Here is a 19,224-nt window from a genome sequence, read left to right on the forward strand (position 1 = left end):
ACAACTCGCCGACTACTTGTGATCTTTCATATCCACAAACTAATGCTAGCAGATGGAAATCCCAGCGATATTTACAGCCAAGGGACGGTACACTTTCTGATGCAACTCCATTCCTGATAATCACCAATCCAACAAGTCCACATTCACGTCTCAACAATTGACTTGTTCAGAGGGACGGGTCAAAGGCTCATGTGCTGCCTCCACACCATCTCGTCGTTCTATATATTGCTGTAGTAATCCTTCTAATTCTATCACAATGGTCTTTTGACCATTGGAACGAGTGTGCTGCATTTTTGGGAAGGTCTGTTTTGGATCTTAGGGACCCTGTCAAGACCCCAGCTTGTGACAATAACATAATCTCAAAATCTACAGTGGAGAGTATCCTGGCACATGCACTGATAACCTCCTTCACCTTCAGTGGCAGAGGTAATGTTTTCACCCCTTTCTGTCTGTTTGTCTGTCTGTCTTTGTTTATTTGTGAACAGGATATCTCAAAAAGTTGTTGGACGGATTCGGATGAAATGGACAGGTTGGGTGTGTGACAAGGACGAACTGATTAGATTTTGGTGAAGATCAGGGTCCGGATCTGACTACTACAATTTTTACGTGATTCTTCACCATTGAGAGATAGGGTCATAAACAAGATGGTTCTGTATAACATGATATTTCAAAAATGTTTTGAGCCCGATGTGTTCTCGTGGATCAGGCATTACATGGCGGAGGTATGCGCTCCGCAGAGTGCCCTTCTAGTTGTGATAAGGTTTTGGTCACTCGTCATCCTTTAACAATACGTTGAGGAGTCACAAATAGCGTGCATTCAAATGTATCCATGTGTGGAAAAGAATTTGGGGGATCGGGGCCAAAGCTCCAAAAATGATAGTTGATCCCTCATTAAAATAAAACCAAGCACAACAATTATTTAATTTTTATTTGTTACACAGGAAAATTATGGACGTGGTGAATTATTTTGGTGGCAGATATACTTTATTCATGAAAAACCACCACCATGCTACAATGTTTAAGAGTCAAATATATAGATTATTGAGCTGGCAGGATGGCCAAGGGATACAAACTTGCCTTTGAGCTGTCATTCCTGGGTTTAAATCCTGACCCAGCTATAAACTGTCATCCCAGAGTTTCACAGGCAGGGTGATTCATCAATGTGTGTGCCATCTCTCCGATGGGCGTTAAGCTTGCGTCCCATCTGCCGGCATTAGTTTGTGGATGTTAAAGCTCCCATGGTGTCCTTCGCAAAGAGGAGGTGAGCCATCGCCGGCACTATGAACAAATTCCAAATTACTGTGAACTATTGCTGGGAAGGCAATGGCAAACCACCCAGGACAACCCTTGCCAAGAAACTTTTGGCAGCACTGACGTTCTGGAAAGCGTTGCTACATCAGAATCAGAAGATATCATGATGAGTCTTAATATGTCCTTTTCAGTTGTATTTTTGGGCTGACAGGATGGCTTGGAGGTACGCATACTGGCTTCTAAGCTGTCTAGCCTGAGTTCGAATCCAGACTCTGCTATAAACTGTCATCGCGGTGTTTCACAGACATATTCATCAATGTCTGTACCGTCCATCAGATAGACATTAAAATTGTCTCATCTGCCAGCATTCATTGATGGACGTTAAAGATCCCATGGCATCCTTTGTGAAGAGTCGACGAGCTATTGCCGTCACCAAGGCCAATTTCCAAATTTGTGCCTTAACCAGCAGAGGGCACTGCATCAAAGACATAGCCATGTCCTCAGCCAATGATGCTATCCTGCAGCCTTGCACTGCATGCAAAGGAAGAAGTTGTTATTATTTTTTTATTGTAACCATCACTACTAAGATAACGTTATTAAAAAAATAATGTATCAACATTTGAAAAAATTTACAGCCAGTTACGAGCAAAATGTTTTAAAAAATGACCTTGAGCGTGAAACCAAAGATTCAGTTTGACTTGATTGTTTATCAAAATTTTCCAGTTCTCTTCCAAAGATGGATATCCATCCAGCATTACGATGTAAAAGGAATCGCATTGAGGATCATCACACTCTCACATACTTCAAAGCTCTCGAAGGGAGCATAAAATGTCCTTCAGTGAAAAACGCAACAAAAGATTGTTTGAAATCTCATTTAGATGGAGCTGCATTGAGGAAGGATGGAGTTTTAACAAGCAAAGTAAGCTTCATCAGAAAGAGATACTCAACTTAGATGTTTAAGGATCATGTCATAAACGGCGTCGAATCGATTACACCACGAAGATAAAAGATAAACTCCAGATCATTTGAATGAATTTCGACCTCTGTTCCACCAATGATTCCTTTTTTCAAACACTCAACAGAGAAGGCACGAGGGATTTTATTATTAGAGATCACTGTTTTATTTGTGGATCTTCTGAAAAGTGCATGAAGGGATAAACATCGGGAAACACTTCCACCCAACAACTCCGATACAGGACAAGGTACAAGATGTAAATGTTCTGGAGCAGCTGAGGGAAGCCAACACAAAGCTGTGCCACTGTGGACATGATAATTAATGTATGGATGGATGGACAGTAGACACAATATGTCCCTAGTCCATCTGCCCTACACTTTATAGAAATCTTCACTGAAAACCTCCCTCCTCTCTCTCTCTCTCCCCCTCCCTTCTTTTTCAAAAGGTGCCATAGAGGTTCTTTAATGTACAGTGGGAAAATGCTAACATGTTATACATAGAGTATTGAGTTTCTTCATGGTGATGCATGCTGATCTGCACCATGGGATCCTTAACGTCCACCGAAGATTGCTCCTGGAATGGCCAGTTGGCTTCGCCTTAACATCCTTCCCCAGGATGTCACACATTGATGTAACAATTTGCAGACAAACAGTTTACATCCAGGTCGAGATATCTATCTCTTATAAATATATGAGGTGTGTGTGTGTGTGTGTTTGTGTGTCATGTTTTTTTGTGGAGTTCGACTGGAGCTTTCCGATGTGGAGTGTGATACACCAAAACGATCATCACAAGCTCCTGAGTTGATTAGCCTAATTAACTACAAAGAACCTGGAAGAATTCCCATGTTTTTAAACACACACCATGTTAAGGTGTACAGAGCAGCTTAATTGGTCTTTCTACCATGGCATGGCATTATAATCCCAAAATAAATAACAAAAACAATAACATTATAACAAAGCACATATTAGTTAATTATAATAATATTAATAACAACAATAATAGTAGTATAATTTGGCAATTATAATAACGTATGTATCATCCCTCCTCCCTCCAACCAGGCCCAAGTGCATTGTACATCGGGGCTTGGTGAAAGACAAGCGAATGCTCAAGCAGTACGACAGGCAGGTATGCCACAAGGTCGTGAACAGCAACTATATCAAACATGCATGCAGCACGGTGTGGAATTTATATGGCCCACAGCTGGTGAGACAGATCAGCAGAGGAAGGCAAGGCGAGATGATCTCCAAAGGAAGTGCAAGGCTGCCAGACAGAGGCAGCAACGCAGCAGTCTCAGTCAGGAGAGGCAAGATGCTTTACGGGCACAGAATGCTGCAGCAATGCGACAGGCCCGCCAGAGGCAAGGCAGCTCAGAGCGAGCTGCAAAGCGAGCACAGAATGCTGAAGCAATGCAACGTGCACGTATCAGGCCAAGGGTGGAAGCCACCAGACGTGCTGGCTTTGCACAAGATGTTATGAATGGCATCAGGCAGGTGCAACCCATCGATGTTGGGAGGACAGCGATGCAATGCCGGCACTGTGATGCCGTGCGTTGGCAAAGAGAAAATGCAGCAATCTGTTGTGGTGCTGGTGTGATGCAGCCATTCTCGGTTTCACCGCCTGCCATAAGGGAGTTGGGGGAAGGAAACAATGCCAGAGGAAGGCTGTTCTGCAAAAATGCAAGGCCTCTTAACAATACACTGATTTGGGCAAATGAAGACGACTCTGCAATTGCATGGCAACGCCAGCAGTTCCCTGTTCGAGTGGCTTTTCCAATGACAATCGACAAAGTCCATGGACAGACCCTCAATGAGGTGGGTGTGTGGTTTGGTGGAAGATTCAGTCTTTCCTGACTGTGAGGTCACATCATTGGTGGAAGGTATGACTTTGCTGCCGATCCAATGCCCTCTGATGGTTCGGGCAGGAATTTGTCATTTGTGTTCAGGGTGCCGGTGATAGCTCACTCTGGGATCTTTAATGTCCACCAACTAATGCCAGCAGATGGAACACCCAGTTTAACGTCCATCCAAGGACGGCACACATATTGATGAATCACCCTGTGAAACACCGGGATGACTGTTTATAGCTTGGTTGGGATTCGAACCCAGGTTAGACAGCTTCGAACGAGCATGTGGACCTCTCAGCTGTCCTGTCAGCCATCTCTCAATGGTGAAGAATCACTTAAAAGAATTCTATATCTGGATCTTCACCAAAATCGAATCAATTCGGACTCGTCACACACCCAACCTGTCTTCCGAATATCGTCTGAATCCGTCCATAACTTTTTGAGATGTGGTTCTCACAGACAGACAGACAGATGGACGGACAGACAGACGGGGGTGAAAACATAACCTCTGCCCACCTTTGGTGGAGGCTGTAATGACAACACCAGGAGATGGGTTCAGAGAAGTTGAGGTCGCTGAACAACCTATGAGCATTCTTCAGGTTGACATGGCAGGTATACATCGAGATCCCCAGGTATGATAAGATCAACATACAATGCGAAGTCAAAGTATGCATTATTGCTACCTCACGCTCCAGGCAGCCAACACCATGACAAGAGAATACCACGATCTAACGAGAATTTGTCTCGAAAGAAGGAACACAGTTAAGATTGTAGCAATAAGGGCAAGGGGGGTAGTGCTGCTGCAGAACCACTGTGGCACCACAATCCATTCAGAGGAGCTGCAACAGGAATTTTTCAAAAAAACCTCTATACTAATATGTGTGTGTGTGTGTGTGTGTGTCTCCTCCATAACTCCAAAACCATGAAACCTTACAGCCTGAAACTTTGCATGCATCCAAAAAAAACTCCAAGGAAATGCATGAATGAGACTCCTCACCATCCCCCACCACTCTTCCCCATCTTCCTTGCTCCCACCACCCTTCTCGAGTAAAAAGCGTCGCTCTCTCCACCCCACCCCTTTTCCCACTCGTCCCCCTTTGCTAGCTCACCCCATCCTCACTCCCACACCCCTCCTCACTCATGTCTCCTCCCCTCCCTTCTCTCCTCTCCCTCCCCTCTCCCCTCCCTTCTCTTTTCCCCTTCCTCTCTCCCCCTGCCGCCCCTCTCCCTCCTCTCTCCCCTCTCACCTCCCTCCTCATTCTGTCCTCCCTCCTCTCTCTCCGTCCCCTTCCTCTTCTCTCTCCGTCCCATCCCTCCTCTCTCCCCCTCCCTCCCTCCTCTCTCTGTCACGTCCCTCCTCTTTCCCCTCCCTCCACTCTCTCTGTCTCCTTCCCCGATCTCTCTGTCCTCCTCCCTCCCCTACACCCCTCCTTCTCTCCCTCCCCTCTGCCCCTCCCCCCACTCCTCTATCCTCCTCCCTCCTCTCTTTCTGTCCCCTCCCTCCTCTCTTTCTGTCCCCTCCCTCCTCTCTCTGTCCCCTCCCTCCTCTCTCCATCCCCTTCCTCCCTTCTCCCTTCCCTCTTTTCTCCTCCTTCCTCAATCTCCTCTCCTCCTCGCCTCTGTCATCTGTCCTCGCTCCTTTTTGTTCTCTCTCTCCCCGCCCCCTTCCCACCACTCAATCGGGTCGTATTTGCTCGTGAAATAAGAACACAGGAAAATAAACTGTTTGGGCAAATTTTAAAGTTGAGGTCCCTAACCCTATTTTCCGCATTACCCACTAGGTTTGCGCATCGCTGATTTGCGGCTCACTGGGAATTTCAATAACGTAATCCCCCACCCCCGGCCGGCAAGGCCCTCCTGTATCGACTTTGCGGGGTATGGTGCTCGATGAACCCTCTCATGTTGTCTGTGATCAGAATGAGCAGGGAGCGGTGTTCCAGTCGTTTGCTCTCGCTTTCCAAGCCAGCCATTCCGTATCAACTGCTTTGCAAGCTGCTTGTCTCGCCATTCGGCAAACGAAGCAAGTGATAGAGAGATGTGCTTCGTTATGTCAGCAAAAATGGCTGCCGTGGTCGGATTCAAAACGATATTACAGCCAATTAAACGGTCAGAAGCATACCCGTTATGTATACTCATAATGTTATTGAAACGTGACAAAACGCACAGCGGTAGTGTCTGTAGATAAGCTTGGCAGGGGACTCCTCCTTCTGACTCCTCATTTATTTATCTTTATTTCCCTCTTCCTCACACTCTGCCACCGCTGCAAACACAATAAATTTGTTTGGGGAAGTTGTAACAAGAGGATCGGGTAAAGTAAAGGACGGACAGCATTTGCTCGAGTACCATGATAGCATTGAACCGTGCACAAGAATGGAAAGATTATGAGAATTGTGAATTTGTCGTCACCAAGTCGCCATCTTGGGACTTGGGAGGCCCACTCAATTGACCTTTTGGCTTACGTTGACCTCAAAAATAATTGGTACTTGAATTCAGTGAGGTAATCCGAAAATTCTGTTTAAATTCCAAGTCAAGTGGATGAAAATTGATAATTTTAGAAATTCGGTCAATGTTGACCTCAAAAATAATTGGGGGTTGAATTCAGTGACTTGATTTGCAAATCCTCTTCAAATTTCAAGTTCATCAAACCGGGCGTAGTGGCGTGCGCCTGTAATCCGGCTACTCGGAGGCTTGGGTTGGAGGATCGCTTGAGGACGGGGGCTCTGCACTGGGCAGGGTGTAGAGCAGCCCGGAATCATGGTGAAACCCAAATCTGGTGGTGAAATGGTGAAACCCACCCTAACCCTAACCCTAACCCTAACCCTGTGTCGTAAGAGGTGAGCAGGGTTGCGTCAGGAAGGGCATCCGGCGTAAAACCTGTGCCAAATCAGTATGCGGATCATAACGGATGATCCGCTGTGGCGACCCCTAACGGGAGCAGCCGAAAGATGAACAACTTCAAATTTCAAGTTCATCGGATTAAAATTGACAACTTTAGAAATCTGGTCGATGATGACTTTTGGCCGATGTTGACCTCAAAAGAGGGATCGCGATATCACATGGTCATGTAACATGTGGTCAAGTTTCAATTTCCCCCGTTGAACGGTTTTTGATGTACGCTCTTGACAAAATGCAGACACGTATGACGCACAACATATATACGGACGCTACCGATTGCTTAACCCTGCTTCTGGCTTTGTGAGCTCAGGGTGAAAACATAACGCAATGCAGGCGGGAGTGAATCATTCACTTGGCCGAGTAACATGGCGGCATGTGCAGAGAAAAGTTGTGATGTGGCGGTGACACAATGGTGCGTGCAAACGTGAATAACTATCTATCTATAATTCCAGCAATCTCTGTGTCTGTGTCTGTGTGTGTCTGTCTGTCTGTCCTGTCTGTCTGTCTGTGACCGCTGTTTCTCGACAACCACTGGTCCGATCTAATTAAAACTTGCCAGGTATATTGCTGGGCACCTGAGGATGTGCCTTTTCAAGGTTTGATATTAATCGGACAAGTGGTTCCCAAGTTATGGCCATTTATTTACCAACCAATGACTGGACACGTTGCTGCGTAGGCGTGGCCGATGGGGAAAGGGCGCCTTAGTTACCAATGACAGGACACGTTGCTTGGCGTTTTGCACCCACAATATATATATATATATATATATATATATATATATATATATATATATATATATATATATATACACATACTCTATCTATCTATAATTCCAGCAATCTCTGTTTGTTTGCCTTTCAAAAGGTTTGAAATTAATCGGACAAGTGGTTCCCAAGTTAGAGCGCGTTCCCCATTACGGGTTACAACGTACGGACTTCCGGACAGTGATGACTTACTGCATTGTAATAATTTCTCGATTTCTTATCCGCATTTATAGATAAACGCAATGCCCCAATCCAGTCGTCGTTTATGAGAGCGAAGGAACGGCCTGTGTGGTTGTTGTTTCTGACACGCGGTTTGAAAGTTTAATTATTATAATTTTTTTTTGCATGTTACGGCCACATGTGTTGTTTCTGACACGCGGTTTGAAAGTTTAGTTGTTATTAATTTTTTTTTGCATGTTACGGCCACACACGTGTTGTTTTGGAACGCGGTTTGAAAGTTTTTAAAAAAAAATTTGCATGTACGGCCACACACGTGTTGTTTTGGCACGCGGTTTGAAAGTTTTTTTCTTTTTCACGTACGGCCACGCACGTGTTGTTTCTGGCACGCGGTTTGAAAGTTTTTTAAAAAAAATTTTTTGCACATACGGCCACACATGTGTTGTTTCTGGCACGCGGTTTGAAAGTTTTTTTTGCATGTACGGCAACACACGTGTTGTTTCTGGCACGCGGTTTGAAAGTTTTTTTTTAATTTTTTTGCACGTACGGCCACACACGTGTTGTTTCTGGCACGCGGTTTGAAAGTTTTTTTTGAATTCTTTTTTGCATGTACGGCCACACACGTGTTGTTTCTGGCACGCGGTTTGAAAGTTTTTTTTTTCCATGTCCGGCCACACACGTGTTGTTTCTGGCACGCGGTTTGAAAAATTTTTTTTTGTTTTTTTTTTGCACGTACGGCCACACACGTGTTGTTTCTGGCACGCGGTTTGAAAGTTTTTTTTGAATTTTTTTTTGCATGTACGGCCACACACGTGTTGTTTCTGGCACGCGGTTTGAAAGTTTTTTTTGAATTTTTTTTGCATGTACGGCCACACACGTGTTGTTTCTGGCACGCGGTTTGAAAGTTTTTTTTTTCCATGTCCGGCCACACACGTGTTGTTTCTGGCACGCGGTTTGAAAGTTTTGAAATTTTTTTTTGCATGTTACGGCCACGCACGTGTTGTTTTGGCACGCGGTTTGAAAGTTTAATTATTATAATTTTTTTTTTGCATGTTACGGCCACGCACGTGTTGTTTTGGCACGCGGTTTGAAAGTTTTTTTTTTTCCATGTCCGGCCACACACGTGTTGTTTCTGGCACGCGGTTTGAAAGTTTTTTTTTTGCATGTACGGCCACACACGTGTTGTTTCTGGCACGTGGTTTGAAAGTTTTTTTTTGTTTTTTTTTTGCATGTACGGCCACACACGTGTTGTTTCTGGCACGTGGTTTGAAAGTTTTTAAAAATTTTTTTGCATGTTACGGCCACGCATGTGTTGTTTTGGCACGCGGTTTGAAAGTTTAATTATTATAATTTTTTTTGCATGTACGGCCACGCACGTGTTGTTTTGGCACGCGGTTTGAAAGTTTAATTATTATAATTTTTTTTTGCATGTTACGGCCACGCACGTGTTGTTTCTGGCACGTGGTTTGAAAGTTTAATTATTATAATTTTTTTTTGCATGTTACGGCCACACACGTGTTGTTTCTGGCACGTGGTTTGAAAGTTTAATTATTATAATTTTTTTTTTGCATGTTACGGCCACACACGTGTTGTTTCTGGCACGTGGTTTGAAAGTTTAATTATTATAATTTTTTTTTTGCATGTTACGGCCACACACGTGTTGTTTCTGGCACGTGGTTTGAAAGTTTAATTATTATTGTTTTTTTTGCATGTTACGGCCACGCACGTGTTGTTTCTGGCACGTGGTTTGAAAGTTTAATTATTATAATTTTTTTTTGCATGTTACGGCCACACACGTGTTGTTTCTGGCACGTGGTTTGAAAGTTTAATTATTATAATTTTTTTTTTGCATGTTACGGCCACACACGTGTTGTTTCTGGCACGTGGTTTGAAAGTTTAATTATTATTGTTTTTTTTGCATGTTACGGCCACACACGTGTTGTTTCTGGCACGTGGTTTGAAAGTTTAATTATTATAATTTTTTTTTTGCATGTTACGGCCACGCACGTGTTGTTTCTGGCACGTGGTTTGAAAGTTTAATTATTATTGTTTTTTTGCATGTTACGGCCACACACGTGTTGTTTCTGGCACGTGGTTTGAAAGTTTAATTATTATAATTTTTTTTTTGCATGTTACGGCCACACACGTGTTGTTTCTGGCACGTGGTTTGAAAGTTTTTTTTTCACATATGGCCACGCGAGAGTGAAGGAACCTCCTGTGTGGTTGTTGTTTCTGCCACGGGTTTGAACGGTTTTTTTTTCTTCTTTTGCTTCTTCTTCTTTTTCTTCTCTTTGTGATTTTCCTTGCGATGACCTTGCGAAAAGACAAAATACGTTGGCGCTAATTGAATAATTGGCCATTAAAACTTTATTGCGAATAGTCGTAACTGCGATATGCGAACTTCCGGACAGTGAGGACTTAACTTCCGGATTTCCGGGTGGTGACGACTTACTGTATTCTATGTCGATTTCTTCTGCGCGTTTTTTAAACAATACTTATTGTACTTATAATTGTAGATACTTATTGTAGATAAACACAATGCCCCAATCCAGTCGTCGTTTCCGAGAGCGAAAGAACGAAGCTATGCGTCGTGCACGCGCGATGGAATCGGACGAAGCACGAGCTGCTCGCTTGGCACGCGACGCGAAGCGCGAGGCAAGGCGTCGTGCAGCCGAAACGGACGAAGAACGAGCTGCTCGCTTGGCAGCCAACACTGGACGCGAGGCAAGGCGTCGTGCTCGCGCGATGGAATCTGACGAAGCACGAGCTGCTCGCTTGGCACGCGACGCGACGCGCGAGGCAAGGCGTCGTGCAGAAGAAATCCCTCAGCAGCGAGAAGACCGACAAGTAAGGGACGCCCTGCGCCATCAGGACGGACACCGTGCGAGACTAGAGCAGGCTCACCGTGAGAATCGCAACCTTGCTCGATACGATGATACCGATTTGTTCCGAGAGGAAGTTCATGTTGAGTACCGGCACGCGTTCAGCAGGACCTCATTATTTCAATGCACTAAATGCTCACAATGTGATGCTTTTGTGTGGAACGAGGAGAGAAGGGGATTTTGCTGCAACCACGGCAAGGTCGACCTTAAGGATGATCCTACGAATCCAAAACCCCGTTCAATTCCATCACAACCTCCAGATGCGATTAAAAACCTTTTCCTTAACCAGGACTTGGTGAAGTCCTCGTTTACGAGTGCGAAGGAACGGCCTGTGTGGTTGTTTGAAAAAAAAAATTTTTGCACGCACGTACAGGCACGCTGTGTGGGGCGGTGAAGGGGGGGTGGGGCGGTGAAGGGGAGGGGTTGCGTGGGGTGGTGAAGGGGAGGGGGTTGCGTGGGGCGGTGAAGGGGAGGGGGTTGCGTGGGGCGGTGAAGGGGAGGGGGTTGCGTGGGGCGGTGAAGGGGAGGGGGTTGCGTGGGGCGGTGAAGGGGAGGGGGTTGCGTGGGGCGGTGAAGGGGAGGGGGTTGCGTGGGGCGGTGAAGGGGAGGGGGTTGCGTGGGGCGGTGAAGGGGAGGGGGTTGCGTGGGGCGGTGAAGGGGAGGGGGTTGCGTGGGGCGGTGAAGGGGAGGGGGTTGCGTGGGGCGGTGAAGGGGAGGGGGTTGCGTGGGGCGGTGAAGGGGAGGGGGTTGCGTGGGGCGGTGAAGGGAGGGGGTTGCGTGGGGCGGTGAAGGGGGGGGTTGCGTGGGGCGGTGAAGGGGAGGGGGTTGCGTGGGGCGGTGAAGGGAGGGGGTTGCGTGGGGCGGTGAAGGGGAGGGGGTTGCGTGGGGCGGTGAAGGGGAGGGGGTTGCGTGGGGCGGTGAAGGGGAGGGGCGTGTGGGGCGGTGAAGGGGAGGGGCGTGTGGGGCGGTGAAGGGGAGGGGGTTGTGTGGGCGGTGAAGGGGAGGGGGGTTGTGTGGGGCGGTGAAGGGGAGGGGGATTGTGTGGGGCGGTGAAGGGGGTTGTGTGGCGGTGAAGGGCAGGGGGGATTGTGTGGGGGCGGTGAAGGGGGTGTGTGGGGCGTTGAAGGGGAGGGTGGGGGTTGTGTGGGGTGGTGAAGGGGAGGTTGGGGAGTTGTGTGGGGCGGTGAAGGGAGGGGGTTGTGTGGGGCGGTGAAGGGGAGGGGGTTGTGTGGGGCGGTGAAAGGGAGGGGTTTGGTGCGGTGAAGGGTGGGGGTGTGGTGCGGTGAAGGAGAGGGGTGGGGGTGTGGGGCGGTGAAGGGGAGTTGTGGGGTGGAGTGAAGAGGGGTTGTTGCGAAGTGGGGGGGGTGGGGCAGTGAAAGGGTGGGGTTGTGTGGGGCAGTGAAAGGGTGGGGTTGTATGCGTGGTGAAGGGAGGAGTTGTGGAGTGGTGAAGGGGGGTTGTGTGGGGGTAGTGAAAGGGTGGGGTTGTGTGTGCGGTGAAGGGGAGGAGTTGTGGGGTGGAGTGGTGAAGAGGGGGTTGTTGCGAAAGGGGGTTGTGTGGGGCAGTGAAAGGGCGGGGTTGTGTGTGTGGTGAAGGGGGAGTTGTGTGGGGTGTTGAAAGGTGGGCGGGGGTTGTGGTCTTCGGTGGTGAAGGGGAGGAGTTGTGGTGTGGGGTGGTTAAGGGGAGTTGTGTTGGGGAGTTGAAAGGGGGGGTTGTGGTCTTGCTTGGTGAAGGGGAGGAGTTGTGGTGTGTGGCGGTGAAAGGGGGGGGTTGTGGTCTTGCTTGGTGAAGAGGAGGAGTTGTGGTGTGGGGTGGTGAAGGGGAGTGGGGGTTGTGGTGTGGTTCAAGGGGTACTGTATACAGTTCAATACCACGGTAGTATTGTTGTCATGGAGACCGCCATGTTGTTTTACGGTGCCGAGCATTCCCTTCCATTGGAGTGCTCGTTTAATCAAGCAAGCTGCTCGCTAACGGAACACACCACAGAAGTGTAACTATCTATATCGCCAGTGGTTTCTATGTTGATGCTTTGTCGGTGGATATTTTTTTTTAAGTTGAGGTAAAAGGTTTTAAAAGTGAACTCGTGTATTGTAAGTAAACAGTTTCAACGATTCTTCTGAAGTAATTGTTTTGAAGAATTAAAAAAAAGATGTAATTTCAATAATCCATAAAATATCCCACAATGCTCTGCGGTTTAAAGATGGCGGCACCCAGTAATCAAGGTCGGTTTTGTGTTCCCGTGAAACTTACCACGTGGTCTTAACTTTTTTTTTTTTTTTTAAATCGTGAGATTTAAAAACTTCTCTTCATTTCTTAAATTATTATCGTTTGGTCGAGAGACGGTGGTTTGAGACGGAATTTATCTGAATTTTTCCTTCAAAAGGGATTCCATTGTTAATTGTGGCATTAAGTGCGGGTGAATGTTATTTATGTTTTTTTTTTGTTTATCGCCCTAAATTGTGCTCATTGTGCTTCATTTTAACACTCAAACGGTGAACGTCGTTTTGAAAGTTTTTATTGTAGATTTGGATCTGGCGATGACGTCACGGCTCCGGCACTTCACCGGATTCAGGGAACATGTTGAACGTGACGATGTGTTGTTTTTTTTTTTAATTTAATCTTGTGAATCTGTGAGCGATTGATTTGACGGTTTGAGTTTGTAAAATTATTTAATGCGTCGTTAAAACTCATGTGCAGTGTTCCCGCGGGGGAGGGGAGGAATGGACAGTCTTGATGGTGATCCGTAATCACGCTTTTTTAATATTTTTTTATTTTTATTTTTTTTGTCTCCGAGCTAACGACAATTCCGAACAGGAAACTTGCTGTTTTTTACGGACGTCACCCAGGCCACAACCGACAGACCCGAATAATTGAACGTGTTACATCAGGCGGTGTAAACGACGGCGCTTCACGAATACATCAACGGCGGTGGAATTCCGATTCAATGTTGTTTTTTTTTTTTTTCCTACAGACTTTTAAACCAAGCTGTTATTTCAATCGAATTACGTTTTCTGAGAACTGTGGAACACAAATCGTCTTTTTCACTTCGAAAAAAAAAATAAAAAACCCTTCAGTTAAGCAGTAATGGAAAAATAGTACGCCGTCTCGACCAATCAAATTCACCGCTCGCGCTCTCTCTCTCAGGGCGGGGTCACCAAGGTGATTCAGACAAAATGGCGGCGGCCAGGGATGCCGGAAAACGGAAACGGAAACGGACTTCAACCAAGGGGAAAAAAAACGATTTCTGTTTAGTTCATCTTTTCCCCCAAAGATCATTGGTCGAATGGTCCGTTTCTCTGAGAGGAGTTGGCAGAAGGTTTGTGATTGCGCGAATGAATGGATAAACCTCGATGGCGCCGAAAATCGCATCTCGGCGGAGCATCATCACCTCTGGACCGTTCAGTTCGACCCGTCGGCTTCGGACGGTTTACCATCACGTCTGTTATTCGGGGTTCACGAACAAAACGAGTACAGAACGAGCTCGGAAACGCAAAACGAGACTTGAGAACTCCCTTCCCATTTCCCTTTCATCAAGAGTTCACAAGGTGAGGGTTATAATTAGAACTGTGTTGTTTAAAACTGTTTACATTTTGTTTCGTTGTGAACATTTGCGTCGACGTGAGTGTTGAAAGATCATTTACTTCCACGGATTGGTAAACACACCGGGCGGGGTAGTTTTCATTTGTGCACGACTCTCTTTATTCGCAACGATTGTCCGCAAGTTCTTCACATCGTACAAAGCATTGATCCCTGTCCAACACATTTTGCTCACACGCGGACTGTCGGCATTTGCTTTTACAACGCCAAGCTTTTACAACCCCTCCTTCCCCACCCCACACCATAATCCCACACAACCCCCTCCCCTTCACAACCCCACACAACAGCCCCCCCCCCTTCACCATGCACACTCCGATTGACTCGATTCATCATCACTTTGACACCAATTTGCATCATTTTAAAGGGGAAACCCAAACGATCAAACCACCTCGACGCTGATCTCTCCTTTGATCCCCTACAAAATAGACATCATGTGTCTTTGCGATTTATAGTCAGTAATTTTGCAATTTAGTCGAAATCTTCATCTTCTTCCTCCTCGCTGAGCCGTGACGTCACCGCTGGGAGTCGACCACCACATCCGACCTGGCTTCTGGGTTCATCGCACGCGGAGCAATTTAACTCGAACGGAAAATAATTTTCTGCAAATATGCCGGCTCGGTGCATTCTTCGTGGTTGTAGTAATATAAACCAAAATGGTTTCATGCGACACCAATTGGCCGAAAGATCCAAAGGTTGCCAGAAATTGGACGAGATTTGTCCGAAATACCCGCGTGTGGATCGGGCCTACAAAATATTCGCTTTTCTGCTCCGAACATTTCACAGAGCGATGTTATGAAACATCAGAGATGGCGAGATCTTGTGGTTATCCTCCACGACTGAAAGAGGATGCCATCCCCACAATAAAGCAGAAGAAGACGTCGCTCCAAACTGTAAGATTATCTACACCCCCCCTCCGCCACGTCGCGCCCCCCTCCACCACGTCGCGCCCCCCTCCGCCACGTCGCGCCCCCTCCGCCACGTCGCGCCCCCCCCTCCGCCACGTCGCGCCCCCCCTCCGCCACGTCGCGCCCCCCTCCGCCACGTCGCGCCCCCTCCGCCACGTCGCGCCCCCTCCGCCACGTCGCGCCCCCTCCGCCACGTCGCGCCCCCCTCCGCCACGTCGCGCCCCCTCCGCCACGTCGCGCCCCCTCCGCCACGTCGCGCCCCCCTCCGCCACGTCGCGCGCCCCTCCGCCACGTCGCGCGCACCCCTCCGCCACGTCGCGCGCACCCTCCGCCACGTCGCGCGCACCCTCCGCCACGTCGCGCGCACCCCTCCGCCACGTCGCGCGCACCCCTCCGCCACGTCGCGCGCACCCCTCCCCCCTCCCAACCACCACCTCACGCTCATATTTTAACAGCTCACAGCTGTATCATTTGTCGTTACCAGTCACAAATTTGGAGATCCTCGCTTTTATAATTTCCTGGTTATGGAAATTTATTTTTTTCAGATGAACTTACGATCGACTTGAACAAACATACGTTCTTCACCACATGTTGTTCTGCGGTGCAACAGGCGGTGGCTGGCTCACTGAAAATGTGAAATTTTATTTTGCACGACGTTTCTCCTTTTTGTATGATCCTCCATTATACGACCCGTCACTTCAGCATAGATAAATACAAATATAACCACGAAGGATACTCGGTAGAGCTCATGCCTCCATCATGCAATGCCTGGTCAACAAGAACACATCAGGCCCAATACATTGTTGAAATATCATCCTATATAATCGTTTTGGCCCTATCAATGGTGAAGAATCACTGAAAAATTAAAGAACTCTCGTATCCAGATCCGCATCGTTACCAACATTGAATTAATTCGTCTGTTACACGCACAACCTGTCCACCAAGTTTCATCTGAATCCGTCCGCAACGTTTTGAGATATCATGCTATACATTAGTTTAGCCCGATCTCTCAATGGTGAAGAATCGCTGAAAAAATTCTCGGATCCGGATTCGGATCTTGACCAAAATTTAACAATTCTTCCTTGTTACGCACCCATCATTTCCACCAAGTTTCATAAGAATCCGTCCACAACTTTTTGACATATTGTGATCTAAATTGGTATAGGCCGATCTCTCAATGGTAAAGAATCACTTAAAAAATTATCAGATTCGGATCTTCACCAAAATCGAATCACTTCATCCTTGTCATACACCCAACCTGTCCACCAAGTTTCATCCGGATCCGTCCACAAGTTTTTGAGATATCATGCTACAAATCGGTTTCGCCCTCTGACCCCCCCCCCCTCCATGTTGAGGCGACTTGCACGTACGAATCGGATTCGGAGTGAGCCGACCAGTGGGATGCAAAGGTCGTTGCATGCATGCAGGCCTTTGCCAGGAAGATAGCGTGGGTTTTAACTGCTCATGCCCAAAGTCTCAAAGTGTGCGTGTACATGCAAGATGCTGTTGTTTACTATCTCCACATTTGATGGGTGGGTTTCATGAGGTGAAACAGACTGTGTTTTTTGTGTGTGCTTTGTGTTATATATATATATATATATATATATATATATATATATATATATATATATATATATATATATATATATATATATATATATATATATATATATATATATATATATATAATGCTGCGTTCGTGTCTGTGGGTCATAAGTGCCACCCATTCTTGCAGGCCATGCCCTCCAGCTGTCCAGAAATTGCCACCATCTTTTTCTCTCCACGTAACTCAGGTTGTTTTGAAGGTCTCATATAAATTTGAACACTGAAGAAGGCATCTTCTATCATTACATGAAGATACCATTTTGAAGAAAAAAAAAAGTAACATTTTGGTGACGGCTCAAATGAGGTAATGCATGTTTTGTCCGCAGCGATCATGGCAGCTGTCTACCATACACAGCCCAATGAAGGTATGTTAATTGTCATATTATGCGGAGGAAAGAAAATGGTGATATTTAATTTAACAGCAACAAAAAAAACAACCCTTTTTGGGACGTCAAACGCAGTTACTTTCTGTCTGCGAGACAGTGACATGTCACTTACCAGAATTTGCAATGAATATCCCGCCTTTTCTTCCTTGCGAAGTATGAAAAAAACAATACGGCCCTTCGCATGATGTCAGCACGCAGCAATGTCTGCAATAGCTGGATTGCACTAATGATTGGAGCCTTTTTGTAAATAACATACTTAAAACTCATGGAAAAATGATATGATGGACAGAGTTTACTTGCTGATTACTATTCGAGGGAGAAGAAGAACAATTGATTAACAAGAGCAGGAAACATCACGCAAACATGGTAGTTTTGTGCGAGGTGTCTCACTGTCACCTAATCTAATATACAAAGCTGAGTTTGTGTCTGGGTGGATGTGTGGGGTCTGAAGGAGGTGCGTTTTCATTACAATGAAAATACTCATGCACTGTATGCTGTTGAGACGTCCAGTGGTGTGTTGTTACCAAGGAGCTCGCTCGTGATTGCTGAGCCAGCCTTTCCTTCTCAATGGTTTCTCATGGAGTGCTTAAGCCACTTGAAAAGCGCTCTCCAAGAAACTTGGTAACTGAACACACCCTAGATTCATGACATGGCGATGAGGATGAACATCTATAGCATCATTATTTCAGCCATATCGATTAATTCGTCCCTCAGGGGAAGGGCAGGAGTGGGAAGAGGGACCTGGAGTTGCCAGGAAACGCCGGGTACCGCTGCTCGTAATATATTGTTTCGAATTTGGAATTTGATTGCACACAACATACAGGTTCCTTTAGTCAGCTATGTCGATAAGTGCTTGTTCCCAAGATAGCTCACCTTCCACTGTTTAAATGTTTAGAAATCGATTAGATGCGCTGCAGATCGATTTAATAGTTTGGGAACGAACAATGGAGACGTCCCTCTCCCTCTTCTGCGAAGAGGAAGAAGAGCCCTTCCGTCCCGTGATTCATGATGTCAACAACTCCCTCCCACCTGTGATTGAGCGGGGGATGGATCACGAGGGCATGAGTCGCGTGGGGGAGGGGGCAGAGAAGGATAAAGAGGAGATCCTTTTTCTTTGTTCGGGTTCATTCGGGAGTTGAGAGAAGTCGTTCAGCAGACCTTCGGATCCTGTTTGGCTTGGGTTAGGGTTGAGGCCTTCGGAAGCTTTTTGCTTCTGCAGAGGAGTTGTTCAGCAGAGCTTCGGGTCCTGCTTGGCTCAGTAGGCTTTTTGGAGAGCTGCTTTGTTTGGAAGAAAGTTGAGCCGGTTGCTCGGCTCTAGCTGCGAATGGTGGCTTCTCCTTCTCCTTCTCCGTCTCCTTCTCCTTCTCCTTCTCCTTCTCCTTCTCCTTCTCCTTCTCCTTCTCCTCCTTCTCCTTCTCCTCCTTCTCCTCCTTCTCCTTCTCCTCCTTCTCCTCCTCCTTCTCCTTCTCCTTCTCCTTCTCCTTCTCCTTCTCCTTCTCCTTCTCCTTCTCCTCCTTCTCCTCCTTCTCCTCCTCCTTCTCCTCCTTCTCCTCCTTCTCCTCCTCCTTCTCCTTCTTCTCCTTCTCCTTCTCCTCCTTCTCCTTCTCCTCCTTCTCCTTCTCCTCCTTCTCCTTCTCCTCCTTCTCCTTCTCCTCCTTCTCCTTCTCCTCCTTCTCCTTCTCCTCCTTCTCCTTCTCCTCCTTCTCCTTCTCCTCCTTCTCCTTCTCCTCCTTCTCCTTCTCCTCCTTCTCCTTCTCCTCCTTCTCCTTCTCCTCCTTCCCCTTCTCCTCCTTCTCCTTCTCCTTCTCCTCCTTCTCCTTCTCCTCCTTCTCCTTCTCCTCCTTCTCCTTCTCCTCCTTCTCCTTCTCCTCCTTCTCCTTCTCCTCCTTCTCCTTCTTCTCCTTCTCCTTCTTCTCCTTCTCCTTCTCCTTCTCCTTCTTCCTCCGTTTGGTTCCTGGCTTGGT

General features: G+C 46.9%; 1 protein-coding gene across 7 annotated transcripts in view; it reads left to right on the forward strand.

Moving 5' to 3' along the window:
* The first annotated feature begins 3,337 nt into the window (after positions 1–3,337).
* LOC147033370 (uncharacterized) overlaps positions 3,338–19,224 on the forward strand; it is a 56,069-nt gene continuing 40,182 nt past the window's right edge. Inside the window, exon 1 of one of the 7 annotated variants that reach the window (XM_085853941.1) lies at positions 3,338–4,017. In XM_085853941.1, coding sequence (XP_085710067.1) covers positions 3,373–4,017 — 645 coding nt within the window. In that variant the 5' untranslated portion in view covers positions 3,338–3,372. Of the gene's footprint in view, positions 4,018–10,328; positions 10,733–12,615; positions 12,990–13,256; positions 14,313–19,192 lie in introns of those variants that run through there. The other 6 variants (XM_085853931.1, XM_085853948.1, XM_085853983.1 and 3 more) reach the window with 6 other exon arrangements.

The sequence above is a fragment of the Eptatretus burgeri genome, chromosome 2 (assembly GCF_056783735.1).
Source record: "Eptatretus burgeri isolate ZD-2024b chromosome 2, Ebu_testis_v1, whole genome shotgun sequence".
NCBI lineage: Eukaryota > Metazoa > Chordata > Myxini > Myxiniformes > Myxinidae > Eptatretus > Eptatretus burgeri.